The sequence below is a fragment of the Telopea speciosissima genome, chromosome 8 (assembly GCF_018873765.1).
Source record: "Telopea speciosissima isolate NSW1024214 ecotype Mountain lineage chromosome 8, Tspe_v1, whole genome shotgun sequence".
NCBI lineage: Eukaryota > Viridiplantae > Streptophyta > Magnoliopsida > Proteales > Proteaceae > Telopea > Telopea speciosissima.
The window spans coordinates 92,575-115,742 of record NC_057923.1 but is presented as its reverse complement, the minus strand read 5'-3'; the positions used below and the strand labels follow the sequence as shown (position 1 = coordinate 115,742).

Sequence of the window (23,168 nt, the reverse complement as noted above, 5' to 3'; positions counted from 1 at the left end):
TTGATCATTTGGTCACTTTCAGATCCTGTTTTGGGACTGATTGAAACCTTCAATCCTGTCCTACATTACAAGTGCAAGAATCTCAACCTCTCCCCTCTTTCCTTTGCAGACGATCTTATGATCTTCTCCAAGGCTTCGCCCTCTTCTATCTCCTCCATCATGTCCTCCCTTCATCTCTTCAAATCTCTCGGGTCTTCACATCAACCTTTTGAAATCTTAAATCTTTCTCTTGGGAGTCCCGGAGACTGACAAAGCCACCCTCCTCCACCTGACTGGATTTTCCCTTGGGTTCCTTCCCGTGAAATACCTTGGGCTCCCCCTTATCCCAGCTAGCTGACTAGTCATCACTGTATCCCCACGTTGGATCTTATCCATAAGAGGTTTCAGTTTTGGAAGGCAAACTCCTTTCCTATGCAGATAGGATTATGTTAATTAAATCTGTCCTCCAATCATAGTACTATATCTCGCGATATATCGGTATCTCGGGCCTACCGAGATATCCGAAATATCCGAGATATCGCGAAATATGACCGAAATATTGCATTTTTTCTGCAATATTTCGGGGGTCCATCTCGGGGGGTTTTTGGCCATATCTAGGCCTGAAACTTCATGGACAGCCTTATTTAAGCTTAATAAACACATTTAAACCATAAAATTGTAAAAATGTGAATTCAAATTGGTGTTTTGGGCTTGCACCCTTGATTGACATACGGTCGCCGACCCTAATGTATAAATAGTTAAATACACATAGATTAGGCAGTTAATATTTAATAATAGTATTTAACTTCATCACATATCAAGTTAAAGCCAATACACATTGATGAGTGCCATGATTCTCATAAACTCCATAATATTCAATAACTCGCTTAAAGCCTTAAAGGCAATACACTAAGTGTCAAAGTTAGTAAGTCACAAGACTCATGAACTCGCAAGTCACAACTCACAAGTTCATAGATCAATGAAATCACAACTTAAGTTACAAATTACAAGTGCTAAACTGCTAATAGTAGTTGCTATGCCTCCCTGGATCAATCCCACTCATGCCTCGGCCGAGTCGACGTCCATTGCTCTCTTTTGAAGGACATATGTGGACCACGGTATAGAATCGGAGAAGAAACGAGTGTAGTCATCCACAAGTGTCACGTAAATGGAATCATCAACATACTGTAGGTAACCTATCCTAGGATATAAACTAGGGTTACCAATCGATCCAGTCCGTGAAGAAGATGATCCACTGTGATATGATGTTGGCGCCGGCGCAAGAGGCGATGGCATTGGCTGCATGTATGGCTGGTGAGGTTGGTAGTTAGGTCCGCTAGGGTATGCAAAGATGTTATTTACAAAAGATGATCCAGTATGTCCCTGGGACTGGGACTGGTAGTCATAGTCCCCTACCCCACTAAACTGCCCATATGATGATGATCCATATCTATATCCATCGTAAGGTTGTGATGCACCATAATCCGATGCCAATGGAGTGGTATGTACGAAAATTAAAATAATTATTTAAGAGCAGAAAAATAAATCCGACACCGTGAAGCCGTAGATCGGCCATTGGTGTCTAACATATATTTAATTCATTACCATCTAAGTCATATTACCCCTAATTATTTCCTATTTTAATTGTAGGAAAATGAATTTTTAAAACCAGAAAAAAAAAAAAAATACATATGGAAAAAAAATTTCGACACTGTGAGGCTATAGATCGGCCTCCGGTGTCTAACATATATTAATATCATCACCATCCAACAAAATTTGTACATAGTCTTTTCAAAAAAATAGTTTTAGAGGAATAGAATTTACCTTAAATAGTGGAAAAAAGCTTGGATGATGAGCTTAGATGACCCTCCGATGAGTTTACCGGCGAAAATCCGACAACAATGTGCTTGAACAATGGCTAGAGTGTTGGATGAGAGCTTGGAAGAGTGGAAGAATAGGCAAAAGACTGAAATTCCTTAGCAAATGCAGCTCTCGGTCGAAATATGGACCGAAATTTGCGAAATATTGTATTAAAGCCCCCCTTCACGTGACACTTTAAGCCAAAATACCATATTTCGTCGATATCTCACGAGATATCGAGATATTGTCGATATCTCACGAGATATCGTCGATATCTCACGATATCTCACGAGATATCGACGAAATATGGTATTTTTTCATTTCGACCTGAATTCGCATCTCGGTAAGCTCGAGATATACGAAATTAAGCGATATTTCGGCGAAATATCGCGAGATTTTGAACCATGCCTCCAATCCTCTTACATCTACTAGTGTGGCATTTATGGGCTCCCAAAATCCACAATCAAAGCAACAGAATCTCTTTTCTGTGCTTTCTTATGGAAACGAAAAGAGACTTCCAAATTCCTTCACCCGACTAGCTAGGCCGCCATCTGCCGCCCCAAACAGGAAGGAGGTCTTGGCATTCGCAGAATCCGTGATGATAATATTGCGGGCCTCCTTAAGCTAATCTGGAAAATCTCATCTAAGCAGGACTCAATTTGGGTCAATTGAGTCCACTCCTATCTCCTCAAAAATCACTCCATCTGGACTGCTCCTCAGCCTGCAGATCCCTCCTGGGTCTGGCGCAAAATCCTTCTCCTCCGTCCCTTGGCCCTTAGTGCCACCTCATTTGTGATCGTTGATGGGACCTCCACCTCCCTCTTGTTCGATCCTTGGCATCCATTTGGACTGCTCCCTAGCCTGCAGATTCCTCCTGGATCTAGCGCAAAATCCTTCTCCTCCATCCCATAGCCCATAGTGCCACCTCATCTGTGATCGCTGATGGGACCTCCACCACCCTCTGGCTTAATCCTTGGCATTCCTTTGGAGTCCTTTACAATCTCCTAGGTGCTCGTGAGGTCTACTCCACTAGTATAGCTAAATCTGCCCTTCTCTCCTCACTCATCTCCCATGGCTCCTGGTCCCCCCACCCTTTCCCCGTCGGTCTCACTCAGGTTTGGGCCTCTCTCCCCCACCTTCTCCCCCAAACCCCTCCCGTTCACACAAGCTATTTTTAGTTCTAGCTCCACTTGGAACTTTGTTAGATCGCATAGCCACTCTATCCCTTTGCACAAATTAGTTTGGTTAAAAGGCCACATTCCACGACACTCTTTCAACGTTTGGAGAACCCTTAACCTTTGCCTCCCCACCCAATCATTTCTCCTTCTCCACTACATCCCTATCTCCCCCTCTTGTACAAGGTACTATATCTCGCGATATATCGGTATCTCGGGCCTACCGAGATATCCGAAATATCCGAGATATCGCGAAATATTCCCGAAATATTGCATTTTTTCTGCAATATTTCGGGGGTCCATCTCGGGGGGTATTTGGCCATATTTAGGCCTGAAACTTCATGGACAGCCTTATTTAAGCTTAATAAACACATTTAAACCATAAAATTGTAAAAATGTGAATTCAAATTGGTGTTTTGGGCTTGCACCCTTGATTGACATACGGTCGCCGACCCTAATGTATAAATAGTTAAATACACATAGATTAATGAAATCACAACTTAAGTTACAAATTACAAGTGCTAAACTGCTAATAGTAGTTGCTGTGCCTCCCTGGATCAATCTCACTCATGCCTCGCTGGAGTCGACGTCCATTGCTCTCTGTTTGAAGGACATATGTGGACCACGGTATAGAATCGGAGAAGAAACGAGTGTAGTCATCCACAAGTGTCACGTAAATGGAATCATCAACATACTGTAAGTAACCTATCCTAGGATATAAACTAGGGTTACCAATCGATCCAGTCCGTGAAGAAGATGATCCACTGTGATATGATGTTGGCGCCGGCGCAAGAGGCGATGGCATTGGCTGCATGTATGGCTGGTGAGGTTGGTAGCTAGGTCCGCTAGGGTATGCAAAGATGTTATCTACAAAAGATGATCCAAGATGTCCCGGGATCGGGATCGTAGTCATAGTCCCCTACCCCACTAAATCGCCCATATGATGATGATCCATATCCATATCCACCGTAAGGTTGTAATGCACCATAATCCGATGCCAATGGAGTGGCGCGCGTCAAAAGATGGGGCACGCCAATGTCCAATTCGGTCCTCCTCCCCTATCACCCATACTCAAACCACCAACAGAGCTAGATAGGTTATCAATGTCCATGTGATCAGGTTGCAATCGTGTTTGTCGACCCTACGCTTCCTGTTGTATGTGATGTAGGGGCCTCTCGAGGTGGGGGTGCGGGGCACGTGCTCCGTGGTCCGTATCTTGTGTGGCATGATCAAACCGTGTCTCTCCAGTGAATCGGAGCGGGTCTACAGTGCCGTATCCTGGGCCTCCTGGCCTACCACATAACGCCTCTCGCATGCCGTCATATTCTTCACCAAAGATCATCACCACCACCAACATCACCACCACCAACATCACCATCACCACCACCATCACCACCACCACCAGATCACCATCATCACCATCATCATCATTTGAGGACTTAGACCAGTCTTCATCATCGCAACATTGCCACATGGGGTGGAATGGTATGGGTAAGGCTTCCTCGCATGTATCGGACCTCGTCGCCCATATACTCGCCCACATCGACTAATCTCGGTATCATGGGGTCGGGCCTACCTCCTCCTCATCCATCATTGGCTCACCTCTATCCTCACCTAATCCACAATAGGGTCCTCATCGTCTGAGTCAACTTGAAAGATGTCGGCTAGATCAATGGTGCCCCTCTGTCCCTCATGTCCCATGCGTATGTGTTGCGGTTTCAGCCTCAAGTTGTAGTCATATACACCATGTCGATAAACGTTGAGACCCCGAATTGCCTCTTGGAGGGGATGAGTGCAAAGGTACTCCGCCTCTCACAACCAGGATGCGAGAACATGTTTTGCAAGGACTTTAATTGCTATTCTTCTTAAGTTTTCAGCCGATTCCCCATACAACACCCACCATTCAGCTGCATTACAAGTTTACAACAAAAAAGACATGTGTCAAATGTTGTATATACTCGTCAACTTTCAAATTTCAATACATATGTAATTTAAAACTTAAAAGAATTACCAGCATCACCACGTTCTCTGCCTTGTATCGCAGCCTCAGTTCCAAAACTTCCTAATGCATCCCTAAATACCTTGATCTACACCCATGTGGAAAATTAGTAAGTACTTCTTCACTACTTATTTGAAGGCATCAATAAGTTGAGTTTCCAAATGAACTCACTTCATTGTTGCAAATTGCTTGTAGTGCACCATCTGGCTCCAACTTCTTCACTACTTGTTTCACAGCATCAATAAGTTGAGTTTCCAACCCAAGCCTATTGTTATATTGATACTTAGGGTTCAAGTAGTATGCTGAAATATGACATATAGAATAGAGGTATTGTCAAATGCATAGGTAATTAGTAAATAATAATACTATGAATTAGTAAACATAAAACAAATTTACTCACCACCTTATACGGTGGATGCATAAGTTGATTCTCCCAATGAGCATTTATGATATCTAAGAAGTGTTTGCTCTGCGAGGACCCACACTATAGACACTATCTTTCATCAAGTCTATTGCAAGCATATAGGATGGCATGGTTGGGCCCTTCAGAGCGAGTCGCAAACATGTAGAACTTTAACTATCGCTCTAAAACTTTCACCACTTTGCTTAGTTTGGTCCGAAGTCCTCGGATGACATCGTTGTTTGTGCTTCCCTCCCATTTGCAGTCTTGGAACCCTTCCATTCAAACCACTCCTCAGAAGCAAACATGCTTCTCAGCCCGGCCTTCTTTGTCTCAATGCTTTTGAGGGCAATGTAGTTGGTGGCAAATCTTGTGATGCCAGGCCTAACCAAGTCACCCCCACATTTTTCCCTCAATAGATTGAGTGCATAGGAGTGGTTGTATACAAAGTTGGTGACTTGTCTTGCACTTTCAACCACAGTCTTCACCAACTTTAACTTTCCCATATCTTTTAGCATTAAGTCAATGCAATGGGCTGCACAAGGAGTCCAGAAGAGCCGGTACTTACTATTGTTCATCATCTTCTCACCGGCCAGCTTGAAGTTACTTCCATTTTCCGTTACAATCTGGACAACATTCTCAATACCCACATCTTTTTCCACTACTTCCTTTAACAATCTGTAAATATATTTTGCATCCTTTATCTCTTTGGATGCATCCACAGATTTGAGGAACACTGTCCTCCCATCACAATAAACCATGAAATTGATGGACTTTCTTGTAGGCCCAGTCCATCCATCTGCCATTATAGTCACCCCATATGTCTCCCACATATTCCTCATCTCACTAATGTACTCATCAATCTCACTCTTTTGTTGAGGTAGATAAACATTCATTACCTCATATGGGGTGGGGCCCTTGAATCCTGGGCCAGCCTCTGCAATGGTATCTATCATGGTATCATAATGGGGGCCTTGTGCAGTGTTTGCTGGGATGGTATGGTATAGCATCCACTTAGCTATTGATTCTTTAACCAATCCCTTCATCCCCTTCCATGCTCCTTTGATTCTGGGTTGACTGCTTCCTTTCTTCTTATGCAATTTAGGATCAGATGTTGATGGTGGTACTGGTACTGGTAGAGGTGTTGGGGTTGCCCTCACACTTTGTGATCTTTTAAAAGGATTCAAAGTTCTAGGACCTCCAGAACTGCCAGCTCATCCACTACCCCCTACTCTTTGTCTCTGCTAATCATCTTGAAAACTTCCTCTACTCCTTGAAACAGTCCGCCTAAAATCCCTAGCCTCCTCTGCTGTTTGTATGTCATCAGGTACTGCAATGTCATCATCAGAGGAGTCATCATCATCATCATCATCATCATCATTGTATCGTCTTCCTCCTCCCATCGAACTCCTCACTGTATCCTCAAGTTGTTCTCTTATCCTTTGCTTGTCAGCCTTCCTCTTCTTTCTTCCCCTCAAACTATCACCAATCTCCCTGGCTACTTCAGGAGGGGACCATATGACAACCTACAACATCTTTAGATCCTCCAGTCAGATGTTGTTTAAGTCTACTGGACCCACCTCCCATAAATTGCATGTGACAATAATTACATATAGATTTTCTCTTATCCCCATCAATGGGAGTACCATGTAACCATGCAATGTCACCCCTATGCTGGCTGGCTGGTCTCTCTTGTTCCCTCTGTTCTCTTTGTTCCCTCCGCCCCCTTTGTTGACTACTTTCCCCCACCTTTTGCTTGCCCCTCGCACGTTGTCTATCACGATCCGCCATAATGATACTTGTTTACTGCAATGTAAGTAACACAAATAATTAAAAAACTTAATGTAGATGCACTTCAATTGACACTTTTAGATTACTAATACACTTGTATAGTTATTTAATATTTTTCCCCTAACCCTTATATTTTTCACATAATTAAAACCAATTTTTTATATATAATGTTAATATAAGTATTGACCTAACACAACAAAACTATGAATTAGTAAACATAATATACATGTAATGCATCTCAAAACATATAGAAATAACTTTCATATTTTTTCTTTATTTTTTAAACTTAAAACTCATATATTTCCTTATTTATTTCTGTTTTTTTAATTTTTTATATATTTTTCTTAATTTTCGAAAATTAAAATAATTATTTAAGAGCAGAAAAATAAATCCGACACTGTGAAGCCGTAGATCGGCCATTGGTGTCTAACATATATTTAATTCATTACCATCTAAGTCATATTACCCCTAATTATTTCCTATTTTAGTTGTAGGAAAATGAATTTTTAAAACCAGAAAAAAAATAAAAAAAATACATATGGGAAAAAAATTTCGACACCGTGAGGCTGTAGATCGGCCTCCGGTGTCTAACATATATTAATATCATCAACATCCAACAACATTTGTACAAAGTTTTTTTAAAAAAAATAGTTTTAGAGAAATATAATTTACCTTAAATAATGAAAATAGGCTTGGATGATGAGCTTAGATGACCCTCCGACGTCTTCCCGGCGACAAGGAGCTTCAACAATGCTTGGATGAGGCTTGGAAAGGAGGAAGAAAAGCAAAAAATGAGGAAGAAGAGAGAAAATTTGATTTTCAGCAGCTCTCGGTCGAAATATCGACCAAGAGCTGCGAAATATGGAATTTATAAGGCCTTTGAATGTGACACTATTTGTCACTTTACAATATCTCGCGATATATCGTGAGTTCCACGATATATCGTCAAAATATCACGATATATCGACGAGATATTGTACTTTTATATTTCGGCAGTGTTTCGTATCTCGGTCATGTCGAGATTCACGAAATATGGCGATATTTCGCTGATATTTCGCGAGATTTTATACCTTGCTCTTGTATCCTTTGCTGGAATGGTGTTGAGGATGTCAATCACCTCTTCTTTTCTTGCACCCTAGCCTCCTCTATTTGGAAAAAAAGCCTTAGATTCCATTTGGCCCTGTAGTAGGCATCCCCTATCTTTTGCTCGGGAGTGGTTATGGCTGGACATGTCCTAATGTAAGACTAGATTAGGGTTAACCTAGTTCCAATTACCCACAACACAAATAACGAAATAGCAGCCAAAACATATCAACTGCAGGTCTGAAACAGAGGTAAAGCATCAGAAAATTTGTCAACTCCAGAACCAGTAGTTCCCAACTTGTATGGGACTGATACTCCCAACAAGTAAAGGTCTAATAAGGGTAACGACGCCCTAGAAATCTCAGCTTCGATTGATGGCTAAAGAAGGAGAAACCAGCAGGTCACTAAAATAGCAGGTAAAGTCAGATTTAGTAACTCAGTGAGTAGAGATCAAACCAGCCATGAGAAAGTAACCAAACTTGGATGGAATGCTGCTTGTATGGCAGAGAAACATTGCTGAAAGTCTCACTTGATTCTAATGATTGAATTGGGACATATGGCAGCAACACCCAAAATAGAAACTAGTTCACTGCAGGCCAAACAAGCCACCAGTTTGGGTTCTAACTTGGATCGAGTGGTGATCTTATTGAAAGGAAGCTCTCCAGCAAATTGGATGTGATTCTAATGGACAGAAGTGGAGTTATGAGGTAGGAATGAAAATAGAAGGTTTAGACTTAGGGTTTAATCCAAGCCAGCAGAATTGGCCAGAATTGGAAACACAGTGGGGTCTGTGCCAGAGCAGGTTGTGTACCGAATAGCTCTCCAATCAGGCAGATGGTTGCAGAGATTTGAGCCTCCAAAGGTGTAGCAAAATCTGAGCATAAAACAGAGTCGCAGGTGTGTAGCAGCCTTCCTCTTGGTTGTGTGCAGCAGCAGCAACTCTCGAATGGGATTCTTCCAGTACTTGAAGTATTCCAGCAACAGTAGCAGCTCCAGGGAATCTTGATTGGGATGGAAACAATGGAGAAGAAGAGAATTAGACGGTAGGGGGATAGATGGATTAGGCTCTCTCACCCAGGCTCCTTCAGCCCTTTTTGTCACTGACAATGGAAAAGAGAATTTTCATGCTTCAAAGCAATATTTCATTCATTAACTAAATCGTGGGGGGCTTCTAAAAGCCATTACAAATATACAAAGGGCCATACTTGACCTCAAGTAACAAAAGAAATAGAAACTTTACATAATTAGAAACTAATATTTAGAAACAAAATATTGCATAAGAATAGAATCTAAATTGAATCTTCTAAAGTCTTCAAATCTCCTTGTGGACCCCATTATTTAAGTGATCAAATATTGCTGCTGATTCTCTTTATTGGTGATCTCCACCTCTCAATATGGCTCCATCGATTCTAGCAAGTAGCCTTTAAATACTTAGGCCCAAAGAAGCAATTATACCCCACTTAAAGACTTGTATCACTAATAAATAAAAGACTATTCTGCCCCCAAGGATCTTCTAATAATATCCTCACTAAGCCATAATAAGAGGCTGTTGCACAACAAATTCTAACAAGTTCCATCAAAAACAGGATGATGGTCACCGCCAGCTGCTGCAAATGGACCCTCCTCCGCCTCCCCCTCCCCCCTCCGCCACCATCTCATCAACCACCCCCTCCATCATTTCCTCCACCTCCACCTCCACCATTTCCTCCATCTCCACCAACCCCTCATCCACTGTACCCACCACGCCAGCCATCTCCACCTCCACGGCCCTCCACACCACCCCCACTTCGGCACTCCCTGCCGACCCCAAAACTTGGGCCTCTCTTCTCTCTCAGAACCCCTCTCCCTCCAGTTCTGGTCTCACCCTTCATTATGTGGAACCTTCCTCCGATGAAGGCACTTCCTTTGCCCTCTGCCCCAGCAACCTCCTCTCTCCGAAAATCTCTAAATGGCAATCGTGCCTGGTTGGTCACTTCCTCGGTTCAAGTCCCTCTTTTAACACTGTAAAAGCTTCCCTCTCAAAGCAATGGAAAGCTCATAGTACCTTAGCATCTTCCTCCTCGACAACAACGTCTTCATCTACAAATTCTTCTCAGAAGAAACCAAGGCTCGAGCTCTCAATGGTGCCCCTTCGCTCGTTGGCACCAAACTTGTCTTCCTCTGCCAGTAGACCGCGTACATCCACCTCCACAAGGTTGACCCCAGCTCCATTCCCTTGTGGATTGCTCTCCACAAGGTCGACCTCAGCCCACGTCAGTATACGAAGGTGGGCTACCCTCTGTATAATGACACTCGTTTACTGAAGATGGACAGACTTTCCTTCAAAAGGTTATGCATCGACGTCTCTGCAACAAGCCCCCCTCCTTCCTCCATCATCATCGTTGAAGACAATGGCTTTGGCTTTGAGCAACCGGTACACTACACTTGGAACCCCCACCCCCACTGTATACACTGCAAGGTCTTTGGGCATCATTCCAAAGAATGTTCTGGCAAAGCTCCCCTCTCTTCGATGGTTTCAACCTGCCCTGCAGCCCCATCCCCTGGCTTGGACCCTCCTTCTGGTTCCGATGACCACCCGAATGGTCACAGTTCCGCAATTGTGCAAGCCCGTGCTTCGCGTGGTCTTTCCGGCTCCGGACCCCTGGCTCGTGGAAGAAGTTCTGCCCCTAGTCTTCACAATCGTCGCCGTCACGGAAGAAGCTCCAATTGCAACCGGAACTTTCACTACCGACATGGTCTCTCCGCCTCTGGTTCCCCTTCTGCCATCGAGGCACCCCTGGCTCCTGACCCCGAGGTTCCCCCAGCATGCTCTGCCCCTACGTCTCTAGCTCCACCTTCGTCAGCTCCTCTGATGAACCAGGCTTCCGTCAGCTGCTGCTTACCAGCTCGGATGTCGAGACACCTTTGATCTCCAGGGCTCCCATTGGTGCATCAGACCCCCCTAGCTGTCTCCCCTACTATGGCTCTTCAGCATGTTAAGGCTCCTCAGCTGCCTCTTTCGCCTCGTGCATACTTATCAAGGTGTCACCATGGCGTCCAGGCTCCTTGGTTGCCTTGGACACCATGGCAAGGGTCGCCTTGAATTTTGACCATCTAAAACGCCATGGTCACCTTCCCACCTTCATAACTATGGCCTCGTGAAGCATCCATAGTTGTACCTGGAAGATCCCCTGATGTGTCATTTAGCAGGCCGCAATGTTAGCAGGCTTCTACTGCCATGGCTCCTGTTGTGGATCAGTCTTGGTTGGATCCCAGATGCCATTCACGTGCAAGACGAGCCTCCCCCCGCTAAAAGGTTTGTTCCACCTTTACCAAATCCCCCCCCCCTTTATTCCCAATCCCTGTTACCTCCCCTTTTGCCTAATCCCCCCTTGATCCCCGTGTTGGACCCTGTCCTCGGATCCTTTCCACCTACCACCTTCTCTCCCCACTACCTTGCCACGTGCCAGCCCTCCACTTCCCCTTCTTCTCCTACCCCGCCACTTTAATCCCTGGCCCATTAACAATTCCACACGTATCACCCAAGCCCACCCCCCCAAGCCCAATCCCTTACCACCCTCTCAAACCCTGGCCCATGCCCATTCTTTTTCTCCTACAACCTACCCATAATTAAACCCCCAGCCCATTTCTACCGAAAAAACTACACCAACCCGAACCACCCTCCCACCTTGGCCCGATCTAGATCTGACCCCAGCATTCCCTCTTCCATCGATATCCATTCCCCCACCCCTCCCTCCCCCTCCCCTCCCCCACGCTATAACCTTACCCGCTAAATGCCCCCTGGCTCGGTTTGGCCCCTCCCCCCTCGCGCCCATTTGTTAGCAGCCCATCCGTTTCTTATTCCCGCAGGAGGTACAAAAGTGCCCCCTCTCGGAGATCTTTGCCCCTCTCCTTCTAGTCCCCATGTCTGCTGGCTTCATCTGGAATGTCAGGGGCATCAACTCTCTGGCAAAGCACCACGACATTAGGTCTCTCATCAATTCTACTCGCTCTTCCTTTTGTGCTCTTCTCGAAACCAGAGTCCTTCAGGAAAATGCCCCTCGCATAGGTGCAGCTATCGCCCCCTCCTGGTCTCTCCTCTCCAACTACAACCATTCCCCCAACAGCCGCATTTGGATCCTTTGGGATCCATCCAAAATCCATATTTCCATCTCTTTCTCCTCCTCCCAGCTTCTCTATCTCCGCTTAGCCACCCCCAACTCCCCTCTCCCCATCTACATCTCGGTGGTCTACACTTGTAACCAAGCGGCTGACCGTGTCTCTCTCTGGTCTGACCTCTCCCTCCTTAAATCGGGAATGGACTCCCTTCCTTGGGGTGTGGGTGGCGACTTCAATGTTGTCAGATCCCAATCGGAAAAAAATTGGGGGTTGCCCCATTGACCTCCCTTTTGTGCTAGCCTTCAATGGTTGCATCGAGGACCTCAACCTTGAAGACCTGCGTTGGTCTGGTTCCTCCCTCTCCTGACACAATCGCAGAGTGGGATCCAATCGCATCACTTGCAAACTAGATAGATTCCTCTCCAATGAGGCTTGGCTCTCCTCCTTCCCCCACTCCCTCGCTAATTTCCATCTTCAAGGTTTATCCGATCACAGCCCTTGCCACATCCTCATTCAACCCTACTCCTCAATTGGCCCCAAGCCTTTCAAATTCTTCGATATGTGGACCTCCCATCCCCTTTTCTCCCCCACCATCCTAAAAGCCTGGCGTACTCTTATTTCGTGCCCCTCCCTTCCCCTCATTGCCTTTGCTCGAAAGCTCTGCCACAGCAAGTCCGCCCTTAAAAGGTGGAACCTTTCAACCTTTGGGGACATCCCCTCTCGTGTCTCCTCTTGTCGAGCCGATCTCTCCCTTGTTCAATCCCGGCTCCAATCGGACTCGCTCAACCCTGACCTTGCCCTTGAGGAAAAAAAGCTCTCTGAAGAGCTCCATACTCTTTCCATCCAAGAAGAAAGTTTCCTGCGTCAAAAATCCCGCATCCGTTGGTTGGAGCTTAGAGACTCTAATTCAGCTTATTTCCATCACTCCTTAAGAGCTCAGCTTAATTCCAACTTCATCACCATGCTCCTGGCTCCTAATGGGTCTCCTATTGCCTCTGTCCGTGACATTAAGTCTAAAACCTGCTCCTTTTTTTCCTCCCTTTTCAACCCCTCCCTCCCCTCTCCCATCCGCCTCCCCCCTGGCCTCATCGTTAAGTTTGTCCCCCCTCTTTTGGCCAGCTCCCTCCTTGCCTTGCCCTCTGATGAGGAAATCTCTAAAGCGATCCTCTCCCACAAATCCAACAAGGCTCCGGGTTCTGATGGCTTCAGCATGGGCTTCTTCCTTAGCTGCTGGGACTCCATCAAAGGAGACCTCTTCAAAGCCATCCTTAGCTTCTTCTTTAAACCCAGCCAACTTGCCCACATCAACCAAACCTTCATCTGCTTTATCCCTAAGATCGCTGGAGCCTCCTCCCTGTCTGATTTCAGGCCCATCTCTCTCTGCAATCTCCTTTATAAATTCATTGCTAAGATCCTCGCCAATCGGATCTAAGCTATCATCCCTTCCCTCATCAGTCCTAATCAATCGGCCTTCATCTCTGGCAGGAGTATTGCGGATAATATTATCCTCTGCTCCGAGGTCGTGCGTGGCTTTGATCTCAAATCCCATTCTCCTGCGGCCCTTTTGAAAATTGATCTTCACAAAGCTTTTGTTTGATTCCCTCCGTTGGGACTTCATCTGTGAAGTGCTTTCCCAAATGGGCTTTCCCCTGGCTTTTGTTCGCTGGATTTACGCTTGTATCTCCTCCCCTTCCTTCTCGGTCCTTGTCAATGGCTCCCCTGTCGAATTCTTCAACTTCAAAGTCGACATCCGTTAAGGATGCCCTCTCTCCCCCTTCCTCTTCTCTTTGGCTCTGGAAGTCCTCTCTAGGAGTCTCCAAACCAAAACGGATCTTCATTTCATCTCCCCCATCCCTAAATGCAAGCGCATTAACCTCACCCATCTCTCCTTTATGGACGATCTGATGATTTTCTCTAAGGCCTCTCCCTCCTCCATCACTGCCATTATGTCTTCGCTCCATCTCTTTGAGACCCTCTCTGGTCTCCGCATCAATCTTCTCAAATCCAAAATCTTTCTTTCTGGCATCCCTGAGTCTGACAAAGAGACCCTCCGGAGTCTTACTGGCTTCTCCATTGGCACCCTCCCTGTCAAATACCTCGGTCTTCCCCTTATACCTGTTAGGCTTTCCAGCCATCACTGCATTCCCATGCTAGACAACATCCATAAGCGTCTCCAACTCTGGAAAGCCAAACTCCTATCCCATGCCGGCAAACTGAAATGCATCAAATCTGTCCTCCAAGCTTCCTACATTTACTGGCGTGATATCTTTGGTATCCCTAAAGCCACCATCAAGGCCTTGGAGCACCTTCTTTGTGCCTTCCTCTAGAAAGGTAAAGAAACTTCTAAATTTCTTCATCCTATCAGTTGGAAATCCATTTGCCTTCCTAAAGATGAAGGAGGCCTGGGTATTCACCGCATTCACGACTCCAATACCTCGGGCATCCTTAAGCTCATATGAAAAATCCCCTCTAAGCATGACTCAATCTGGGTTAACTGGATCCACTCCCATCTCCTCAAATCAAACTCCTTGTGGACTGTCCCCAACTCCTCCGACTCGTCGTAGATTTGGTGTAAGATTCTCCTTCTTCGCCCCCTTGCCCAGACAGCCATCTCCACCTCCATAGTCAACGGATCCTCCACCTCCCTTTGGCTTGATCCTCGGCACCCTCTTGGTGTCCTTTTCAATGTCTTCGGGCCGAGGACGGTATACTCCTCTGGCATTCCTAAATCTACCCCCTTTCTCTCATCATTTCTCGCGCCTCTTAGTCCCCTCCCTCTCCTCTCCCCTCCATCCTTTCTCAGATCTGACCGTCCCTTCCTCCCTCCCTCCCCTACCACCCCCCCTTTCTCCCCCTCCTCCCCAGCTCAAGTGGATAAGGTTATTTGGCTCCCCTTCCCCCATCGGCCTCTTTAGCTCTAGTTCAGCTTGGAACTTTTCTAGGACCCTTGGCTCCCAAAGGCCATATACCTTACCACACTTCACTGTCTGGAGATCCCTCACCTAGTGCCTCCCTACCCAAGCTTTCCTCCTCCACCGTCATATCCCTGTCTCACCCTCTTGCATCTTTTGTTGGAATGGCTCCAAGGACTTAGCCCATCTCTTCTTTGCCTGCCCATTCACCGCCACCATCTGGAAAAAAGCCCTCACTTCCATCTGGCCTTGCAGCAGGAGACCCCTCGCCTTCGATAGGGAATGGCTCTAGTTGGATATGACCTTTACTGGAAACACAATATGTGACACTATCGGAAAGCTGGTTTTTGGCTCTGTTACCCTCCACATTTGGATGGAAAGGAATCATAGGAGATGGACTTCCAACTTTAGATCTTTTTATATGATTTGGAAAGCCATCTCTTTTGATGTCTCATCCAAGCTCAGTTTTATCCCACACACATCTGTTACTGATACCCCAAGGAACAGGAACATTGTTGTGTCCTGGGGTCTTGACCTTTCATTTTACAGGCCCCCACCTTTACGTAGGTTGGCTTAGGGCTGCCCCCCCCCCCCCTCCTCTTTGTATATTCCCTTCCCTCCCCCTTTTTTCCTTTCTGGCCCCCCGGGGTTTGGCAATATATTTTATTCACCAAAAAAAGAGAGGCTGTAACACTATCCACATGAACAGTGACATGAACAGTGTTTTGGCCTCTTGTTCTTCAAATTTTGATCTACATCTGTTGAAATATGTAATCCAGAATACTATGGGGATATTCTGGTCCTCTATCCCTTGGTTCTCACAATCCAACCATCAGATCAGGCTGAGATTTCTTGCACAGGTTACTCCTTATACAAGCCCTACTCAACCTGAGTTTGGAGCCTTTCTGATGGCTGGATTAGTTTCTACAGCAAAGCTTCCTTAACCCTTTAATTTGATTGCCTACTAAAAATCCTGACAAAACCCTGAATCCAACCGAATTTAGGGTTACAAGTTTTAGCTCTTGCTGATTTTTGGAGGGCTGCTTACTTCCACTTCAAAGAGCACTCGACCTCAATAATTGCTCCATTCCAAGTTTTTGAAGACCCCTACCCCAATCAATCTCTACTTTTTATAGGTTTTCCAAAACCCTGACACATATCAATTTTTGGGTTAGGGATTTTTGTTGCTGTTGTAATCTTATGGAGGTGTTTCTACCATCAAGAGAGATACTCTACCTCATCAATTAATGGCTTGAAGAAGTTCCTTTTTTCTATGATAGTTGCTGCCTTATTTTTATGCAATTTTTTGGTGTTTCTCCCTTTTGAAGATCAAGTCTCATTATTACTGGAGATTGGATGTTCGCATTGGAGGTCCCATTCTAGCAGTAAGATCAGCATCTATTACAAATCTGCATCAACAATTGAAGCCCCCTTTTCCCTATATCGATCTCACTTTCAAGGTTTTCCAAAACCCTGACTTTAATCGATCTTAGGGTAGGGGTGTTCTTTTTTGCTGATTTTTTGAGGAGAGTCTTATACATATCGGAGAAGCATACGACCTAAATATCAGCATCATTCTTGGAGTTTTTCTGAAAAAATTCAGGTTTCACTCTTATGGCTCGATTTCTCCAACTATAAACCTATTCTTTTACTAGTTCCTATGTGGCTAGCTGCTTCAACTACCTATGGATCTGTTGGGTTATTTATCTTATACTTGTTGGCATGTTACTGCTGCGTTTATGAGGATTACTGCTGCCCTATTCCTGAGACTGAGTATCCTACTATCGGAGATCGAATTTCTTTCATTGTTGAAGACTCTAATCTACTGCCCTAGAGATCAGTTTATTTGGGATTACAATAGTGTGTTCCATAGTTATTGGTTGCAACTACAAACCTATTCAGTTGTGTGAAGTTTTCTCTACTACTTCAAATCCAACTTACTTTGAGAGCTTGATCCTAGCATTGTTCACTACTTCAGATCTGATCCAAGTTTTTTGAAGTTTATTACTATTAGAATAATTAGTTCTATCCGATAGGGGTATACTTGTCCTTTTTTATGTTTATGTTTATTCTCCCTTAGCTGATTCTTATTTAGGTATTCCTAGTCTGAATTGGCAAGGGTTGTTTTCCTATTCCTAGTAGGATTATTGTAACTCTTTGAATATAAATAAAGGGGCTTGGTGATCCATGTTGATCACTCAAGCATTCAGTTCTACAGAGCTTCTAACATGGTATCAGAACAAAATCTGATCTAGGAAGGAGTTCTCAAAGTTTTATTTTTTTTTTTCTTCTTCCTTCCTCCCACGGTTTCTGGTTTCTCCCTTCTCCACCACTCTCAGCTCCTCTCTTTCACTCAAGGCAGCACCTATGAGGTGATCTAATGGAGATTTAGATGCTGCCCTCAACTTCACCTCATTGAAGACTGAAGATTACAGGTGTGACCTACTGCCGGCAGATTCCCTCCACCATTAGAGATCGTGTTCTTCCCCCAGAAGCTGAAGATCGATTTCTGTTTTTTCCTGGAGATTGGTTCCTGCTATTCCTGGTACACACCCCTTCCTGTTTGAAGACTACACCATTGGATCAAGTCAAAGACAGATTCAGCTCTGTGATTTCTATCCAAACAGTTTTTTAGCCCAATTTGCTGAAATTAGGGCTTTTTATTGGCTCATCCGAATCAGCTCATATTTTGAGGACCTATTCTCTACTATAAGAGGGAACCTTGACCTCAATTTCAGCCTCGTCTGACGGCTGGAATTTCTGGAAACTCAAAACCCAGTTCTCTAGTTGATTCTAACAATTGCCCTGCTAGGGCTTTTTATTTACTCATCAAAAGTTGCTGATTTTTTGAGGACTTATTCCATACTACCTGCAGAGAATTCGATCCAAGTTTGAGCCTATTCTGCCGGTTCAATTTGTGGGAATTTCAAAACCCGTGTTTTCTACACTTTCGACATCATGTCTAATCTTACTTCAGCTGACTCAGATGGATCTGCTCATCCAGAGTACCTTCCTTTTGCTTCCCCCACTAAACTAGATGGGACTAATTATTTGATGTGGTCAAGGTCTACCTACCTTACTATTGCTGGCCATGGCTATACCGGACACCTTATGGGCAGCCTTCCCAAACCTGTTGAAGAAGGACCTGCCCTGACTCGGTGGTTATCTAATGACTCTATGGTAATGTATCATCTTATACATTCTATGCATTCTTCCATTGCACCCGGTTATCTTCTCCTTGACACTGCTGCCCAGATATGGAAGGCCGCAAAGGATACCTATTCCGAGGTTGGGAATGATGCTCAAGTATATGAGTTAAGAAAAAAAATTCATGACACTAAACAAAATGAGTTGACTATCTCTCAATACTATGCTGAACTTCGCAAGTGCCGGCAAGAACTCGATCATTACTCTAATTATCAACCTACTACTGCCAATCATATTGCTGTGTAAAGGAAGCATGTCGATAAAATTAGGGTTTATGATTTTTTGGCTGGCCTTAATGTTGAATACGATCCAATTAGGGTTCAGATTCTCAGCAAGGATCCCTTCCCTACACTAGAACAGTCCTATGCATTGGTTCATATTGAAGATCGACGACGTGCAGCTATGCTTAATACTACACCTCCGAATCGATCAGCTCTACACACTAGGACTAGTTCTACTCCTCCCATTGCAGGAAATTCCAAGTCTAAAAAGGCAGCAGTCAAATGTGAACATTGCGGTAAGTTGTGGCACACTAAGGCCACATGTTGGAAGATACAGGGAAAACCAGCCGACTTTGAAGCTAATGATGCTGCCCAGAAATCGAAAAACAAAGCTAATCATAATGAGGCTGTCACTACTACTCCTCCTACTGACATTGGACTATCCAAGGATGAAGTTCAGGCTTTCCATCGTATGTTATAGGCTTCCGCTACTTCTACTACATCAACTCCTGCCAGTTCTTCCAACCCTCCAGGTTCAAATTTAGCCCACTCAGGTATTTCTTTTGCAGGTCATTGTGCATCGGTAGTCTCTTCTCCCTGGATTATAGACTCTGGTGCCACTGATCATATGACTGGATCCTCCAGCCTAGTTCATCGTTATTCTCCTACTTCTGGTAAAGATAAAGTCCGAGTGGTTGATGGTTCTCTCTCTTCTGTCTCTGGGAAAGGGTCTATCAGTTGCTCTCCTTCTCTAAATTTATTATCTGTTTTACATATCTCTAAATTTACCACTAATCTTCTTTCCATCAGTAGTCTTACCCGTGATTTAAATTGCAAAGTAACTTTTTTCCCTTCACATTGTGTTTTTCAGGATCTAGCAACAGGGGCGACGATTGGATGTGGTAAGATGCATTGTGGATTGTACCTGCTTGATAATGGGAGTCCTACTTCACCACCACCACTTCCTTCTCTTCTCTATCAAAGCTCATTAGTCTCTTCTGAACTTCAACAATGGCATAAAAGACTAGGTCATCCCCCTTTAGGCACATTGTCTTTTTTATTCCCAGCTTTAGTAAAAGAGTGTAATAAGTGAGGCCTGTGTTTTGGCCAAACAACATCATTCCACTAATTCTATTTCTAATAAAAGAAATTCTTCTCCTTTTAATCTTGTTCATTCTGATGTTTGGGGCCCTAGCCGAAAACCTTCCCTCAAAGGCCATCGTTGGTTTGTTTCTTTTATTGATTGTTATTCTAGGAGTACATGGGTTTATTTAATGCATAGCAAAAGTGATGTCTTCCCCTGTTTTCAAAATTTTCATAAGATGATTCAGACCCAATACAATGCCACTCTCAAGCTATTGGGGAGTGACAATTGCAAAGAATATATGGATGGTTGGTTCCAACACTATCTTGCTGCTCATGGAATCCTCCATCAGACCAGTTGTGTTGATACCCCAGCCCAAAATGGTGTGGCTGAATGGAAATGTCGTCACCTCCTTGAGGTGTCTTGGGCTATTACGTTTGCCCATTCTGTCTCTTCCCAATATTGGGGAGATGCTATACTTACTACAGCCTATCTCATTAATAGGCTGCCTACCCGAGTCCTTGACTCACAAATCCCTGCTACTTTATTACATGGATATTCCTCCTCTGTCGTTCCACCTAAGGTTTTTGGTTGTGTCTGCTATGCTAGGGATACCAGATCCCAGGCAAACTTGAACCCTATGATGTGTGCACTCTAGGTGTTTGCATAGTTATCAAGGCGGGAAAGCGACATGGCGTTTTAGAAGGGCAAAATTCAAGGCGACACCGCCATGAAAAAAGGTGCCCGCCATGGCGCCCAAGGTGTCCAAGGCGACCAAGGAGCATGGAAGCCATGGCGACACCTTGATAACTATGGGTGTTTGTGAAAACAATAAGGAAGCAAAAGAGAGAAGGGAACAAGAAGAAGAAGAAGGATTCCATTGCCGGGAAGCCTTCACAGACATGACACCTCCTATTTTGAGCTAACTGAACTACCCTGTTCTTAGCAGATCCTGGTTATTTGGCTCCTATTGACTATTAAATCCTAGGACAACATTAAAAAAGGGAGTACCCAGTGCACAAGGCTCCCACCACTGCGGGGTCTGGAAGGGTCATAATGTACGCAGCCTTACCCCTGCTTTCGCAGAGAGGCTGTTTCCAGACTCAACCCGTGAAACCTAGGACTACATTACTAACATTAAATAGAAGACTACTCACAAAGCCCCACCTTCCCCCCCCCCCCCAAAAAAAAGGACTAGTTAAAATAGGCATCCAAAATCTAAACTAACAAAGCCATGCAGGTAGAAAGCCAAGTACATTTGCAATTTACGATGTTTGATAACCTCAAATTCAAAAAAACAAGCAGCCCCCTCTCACACATAATGATAATGACAAAAAGAAAGAAATATAAAAATGAACTCAGAGTCTCAGACGTGTATTTGAGAAAGTAAATAACAAAATCTTACCGGCTGCTCTACATGATCATTCCAAAAGCTAACTGTTGAATCCCTTGCTTCATGAATCCAGTTGTCAATATCAGAACTTCCCATCAAACTACTGTGACGTAGGAGCCACACTGAACAAGCCATGAGGCCAACTGCTCCACATGTATAACGAAACCAGTATAAAGTGATTCTTCTTGGTTTTCGGTACCTTGGAACCTTAATACAGAAGAAAAGCAGCACCATGTCTACTTGTTAACCTTTAAGCGCCTAGAATACAATTTCAAAAGAGTACAATGGTAGAAGCATAATTCTCTGCTAAAAAATATATATATTGAGACCTCAGAGAAGTGAAGAGCAACTACAGAAACAACCAGTAAATTTTAAAGATAAATAATCTTTGTGTTCTAGAAAAAGACTAGTGAAAGCTGAATGGAATAACACAAGAAACAGTAGCGGACCGAATACAAAAACTGTCTTAGGGAGGGGAAAAAATAGAATTCTAGCAAGCACTGCAATACGCACTGTAGATATCATCATACAAGTTTTCTGGTGATATTGAAGGTGTAAGCTTTAACCAACTAATTAAATCTAATCTGAAGTCACAATTCTTTGAACAAAATCAACAAACACTAAGTTAAATTGAGCACAATTAATTATCATCGTCAAATAAGTTGACGAGAATGTTAAGAGGAACAAGAAGGAACAAGATATCATGTTAAGCATCATTCTTTTGGGAAGCTACATATTTCTACTGACAAGTCGTTGGCAGACAACTACAGAAGCAAGTGCTTCAAATTTAATAATTGATCCCAACATGCTACTATATTACACTCTTAATTAGCACTGCAACAACATTCTAATACAATTAAACTGATAAACCTAAATTTAGGAAGTAAGACCTACATAACAAACTCTGAAGTTCATAAGGAACTTCTACAGTTCATTCCTCCAAATATTGTAACAAGAATGAATCAGTTCAAGAATGTTAAAACAAAAAATTGCCTGAAGTTCATAATAAGGACCAGTGGACCACCTTACTTCCTTAACTATTATTGAATTGATGTTATTTTCCAAGTCAAAATGATTATGGTACACAGTAAATGAGATCGGGCAATTAAAAAATTCAGAACACATCTAAGCATGAGTAAGGTAGCATTAGACGAGAGCTACTTGTGCTAAGGTTTTACAAATTATAGACTACCAATCGCTTATAAATTGAATTCATTCACCTTCCTTGTAAATTATAATTTCTAAGGTACTAAATCATAGTAATATGATATTAAATATTAATCCATTCTTTTGCATTAATTGATACTTAAGAAGAATAGTGTGGAGGCTCATAAGTACACTAGCTTCCAAAGAATATATGATGTAGATCAAGTATTCATGCAATCATGCCGGAACAAGCCCAAATCCAAGTCTAATGAGTTTAAGTAGCCTAATAGGTTATATGGGTCATGGAGTTTTTATGTTTTCTGTTGCAATGGGCCTATTTTGACTGCCCATATATGAGGGATAAGTGCCTCGTAAGAATTTAACTTGATAGTGGAATCTCTTTTTTTTTTTTTGGTAAAACTTGATAGTTGTATCTAGTCCTCTAAAGTTGTGAAGTTTTGGGGATGTCAATAGGTAAATTTCATTGTTAATTGTGAAAGACCTTGAAAATGTAAAGTTCATTAAATACCTTGAAAAGAGTCAAAATGCAAGTCCTTGGAAATGTATAGCACATTAAGTCTAGGTCCTATAGGACGAAGTTCCATTGAGGATCTCGAACCCTCTAAACCTCTCTATAAAAAGAGCTGTCTACAAGAATTTGAAATCATAATTTGAATGAAATTGGGGTTTTACAGTTATTCTATGAGAAACAGAGTTGCAGTGAGGTTTTGTTCCTGGTGAGAGGCTGTGGTTGGCGAGATACTTGCCTAGGCATGGGGTGAGACTCTTCAAGTCATATCCTTCTTCTACTATCTTATTT

General features: G+C 43.7%; 1 protein-coding gene across 1 annotated transcript in view; it reads right to left on the bottom strand.

The window, feature by feature from the left end:
* LOC122671069 (protein DGS1, mitochondrial-like) overlaps positions 1-23,168 on the bottom strand; it is a 103,625-nt gene that overhangs the window by 44,134 nt on the left and 36,323 nt on the right. The window contains exon 7 of the mRNA XM_043868159.1: positions 21,215-21,409. Within this exon, the coding sequence (XP_043724094.1) occupies positions 21,215-21,409 (195 nt within the window). The remainder of the gene's footprint in view (positions 1-21,214; positions 21,410-23,168) is intronic.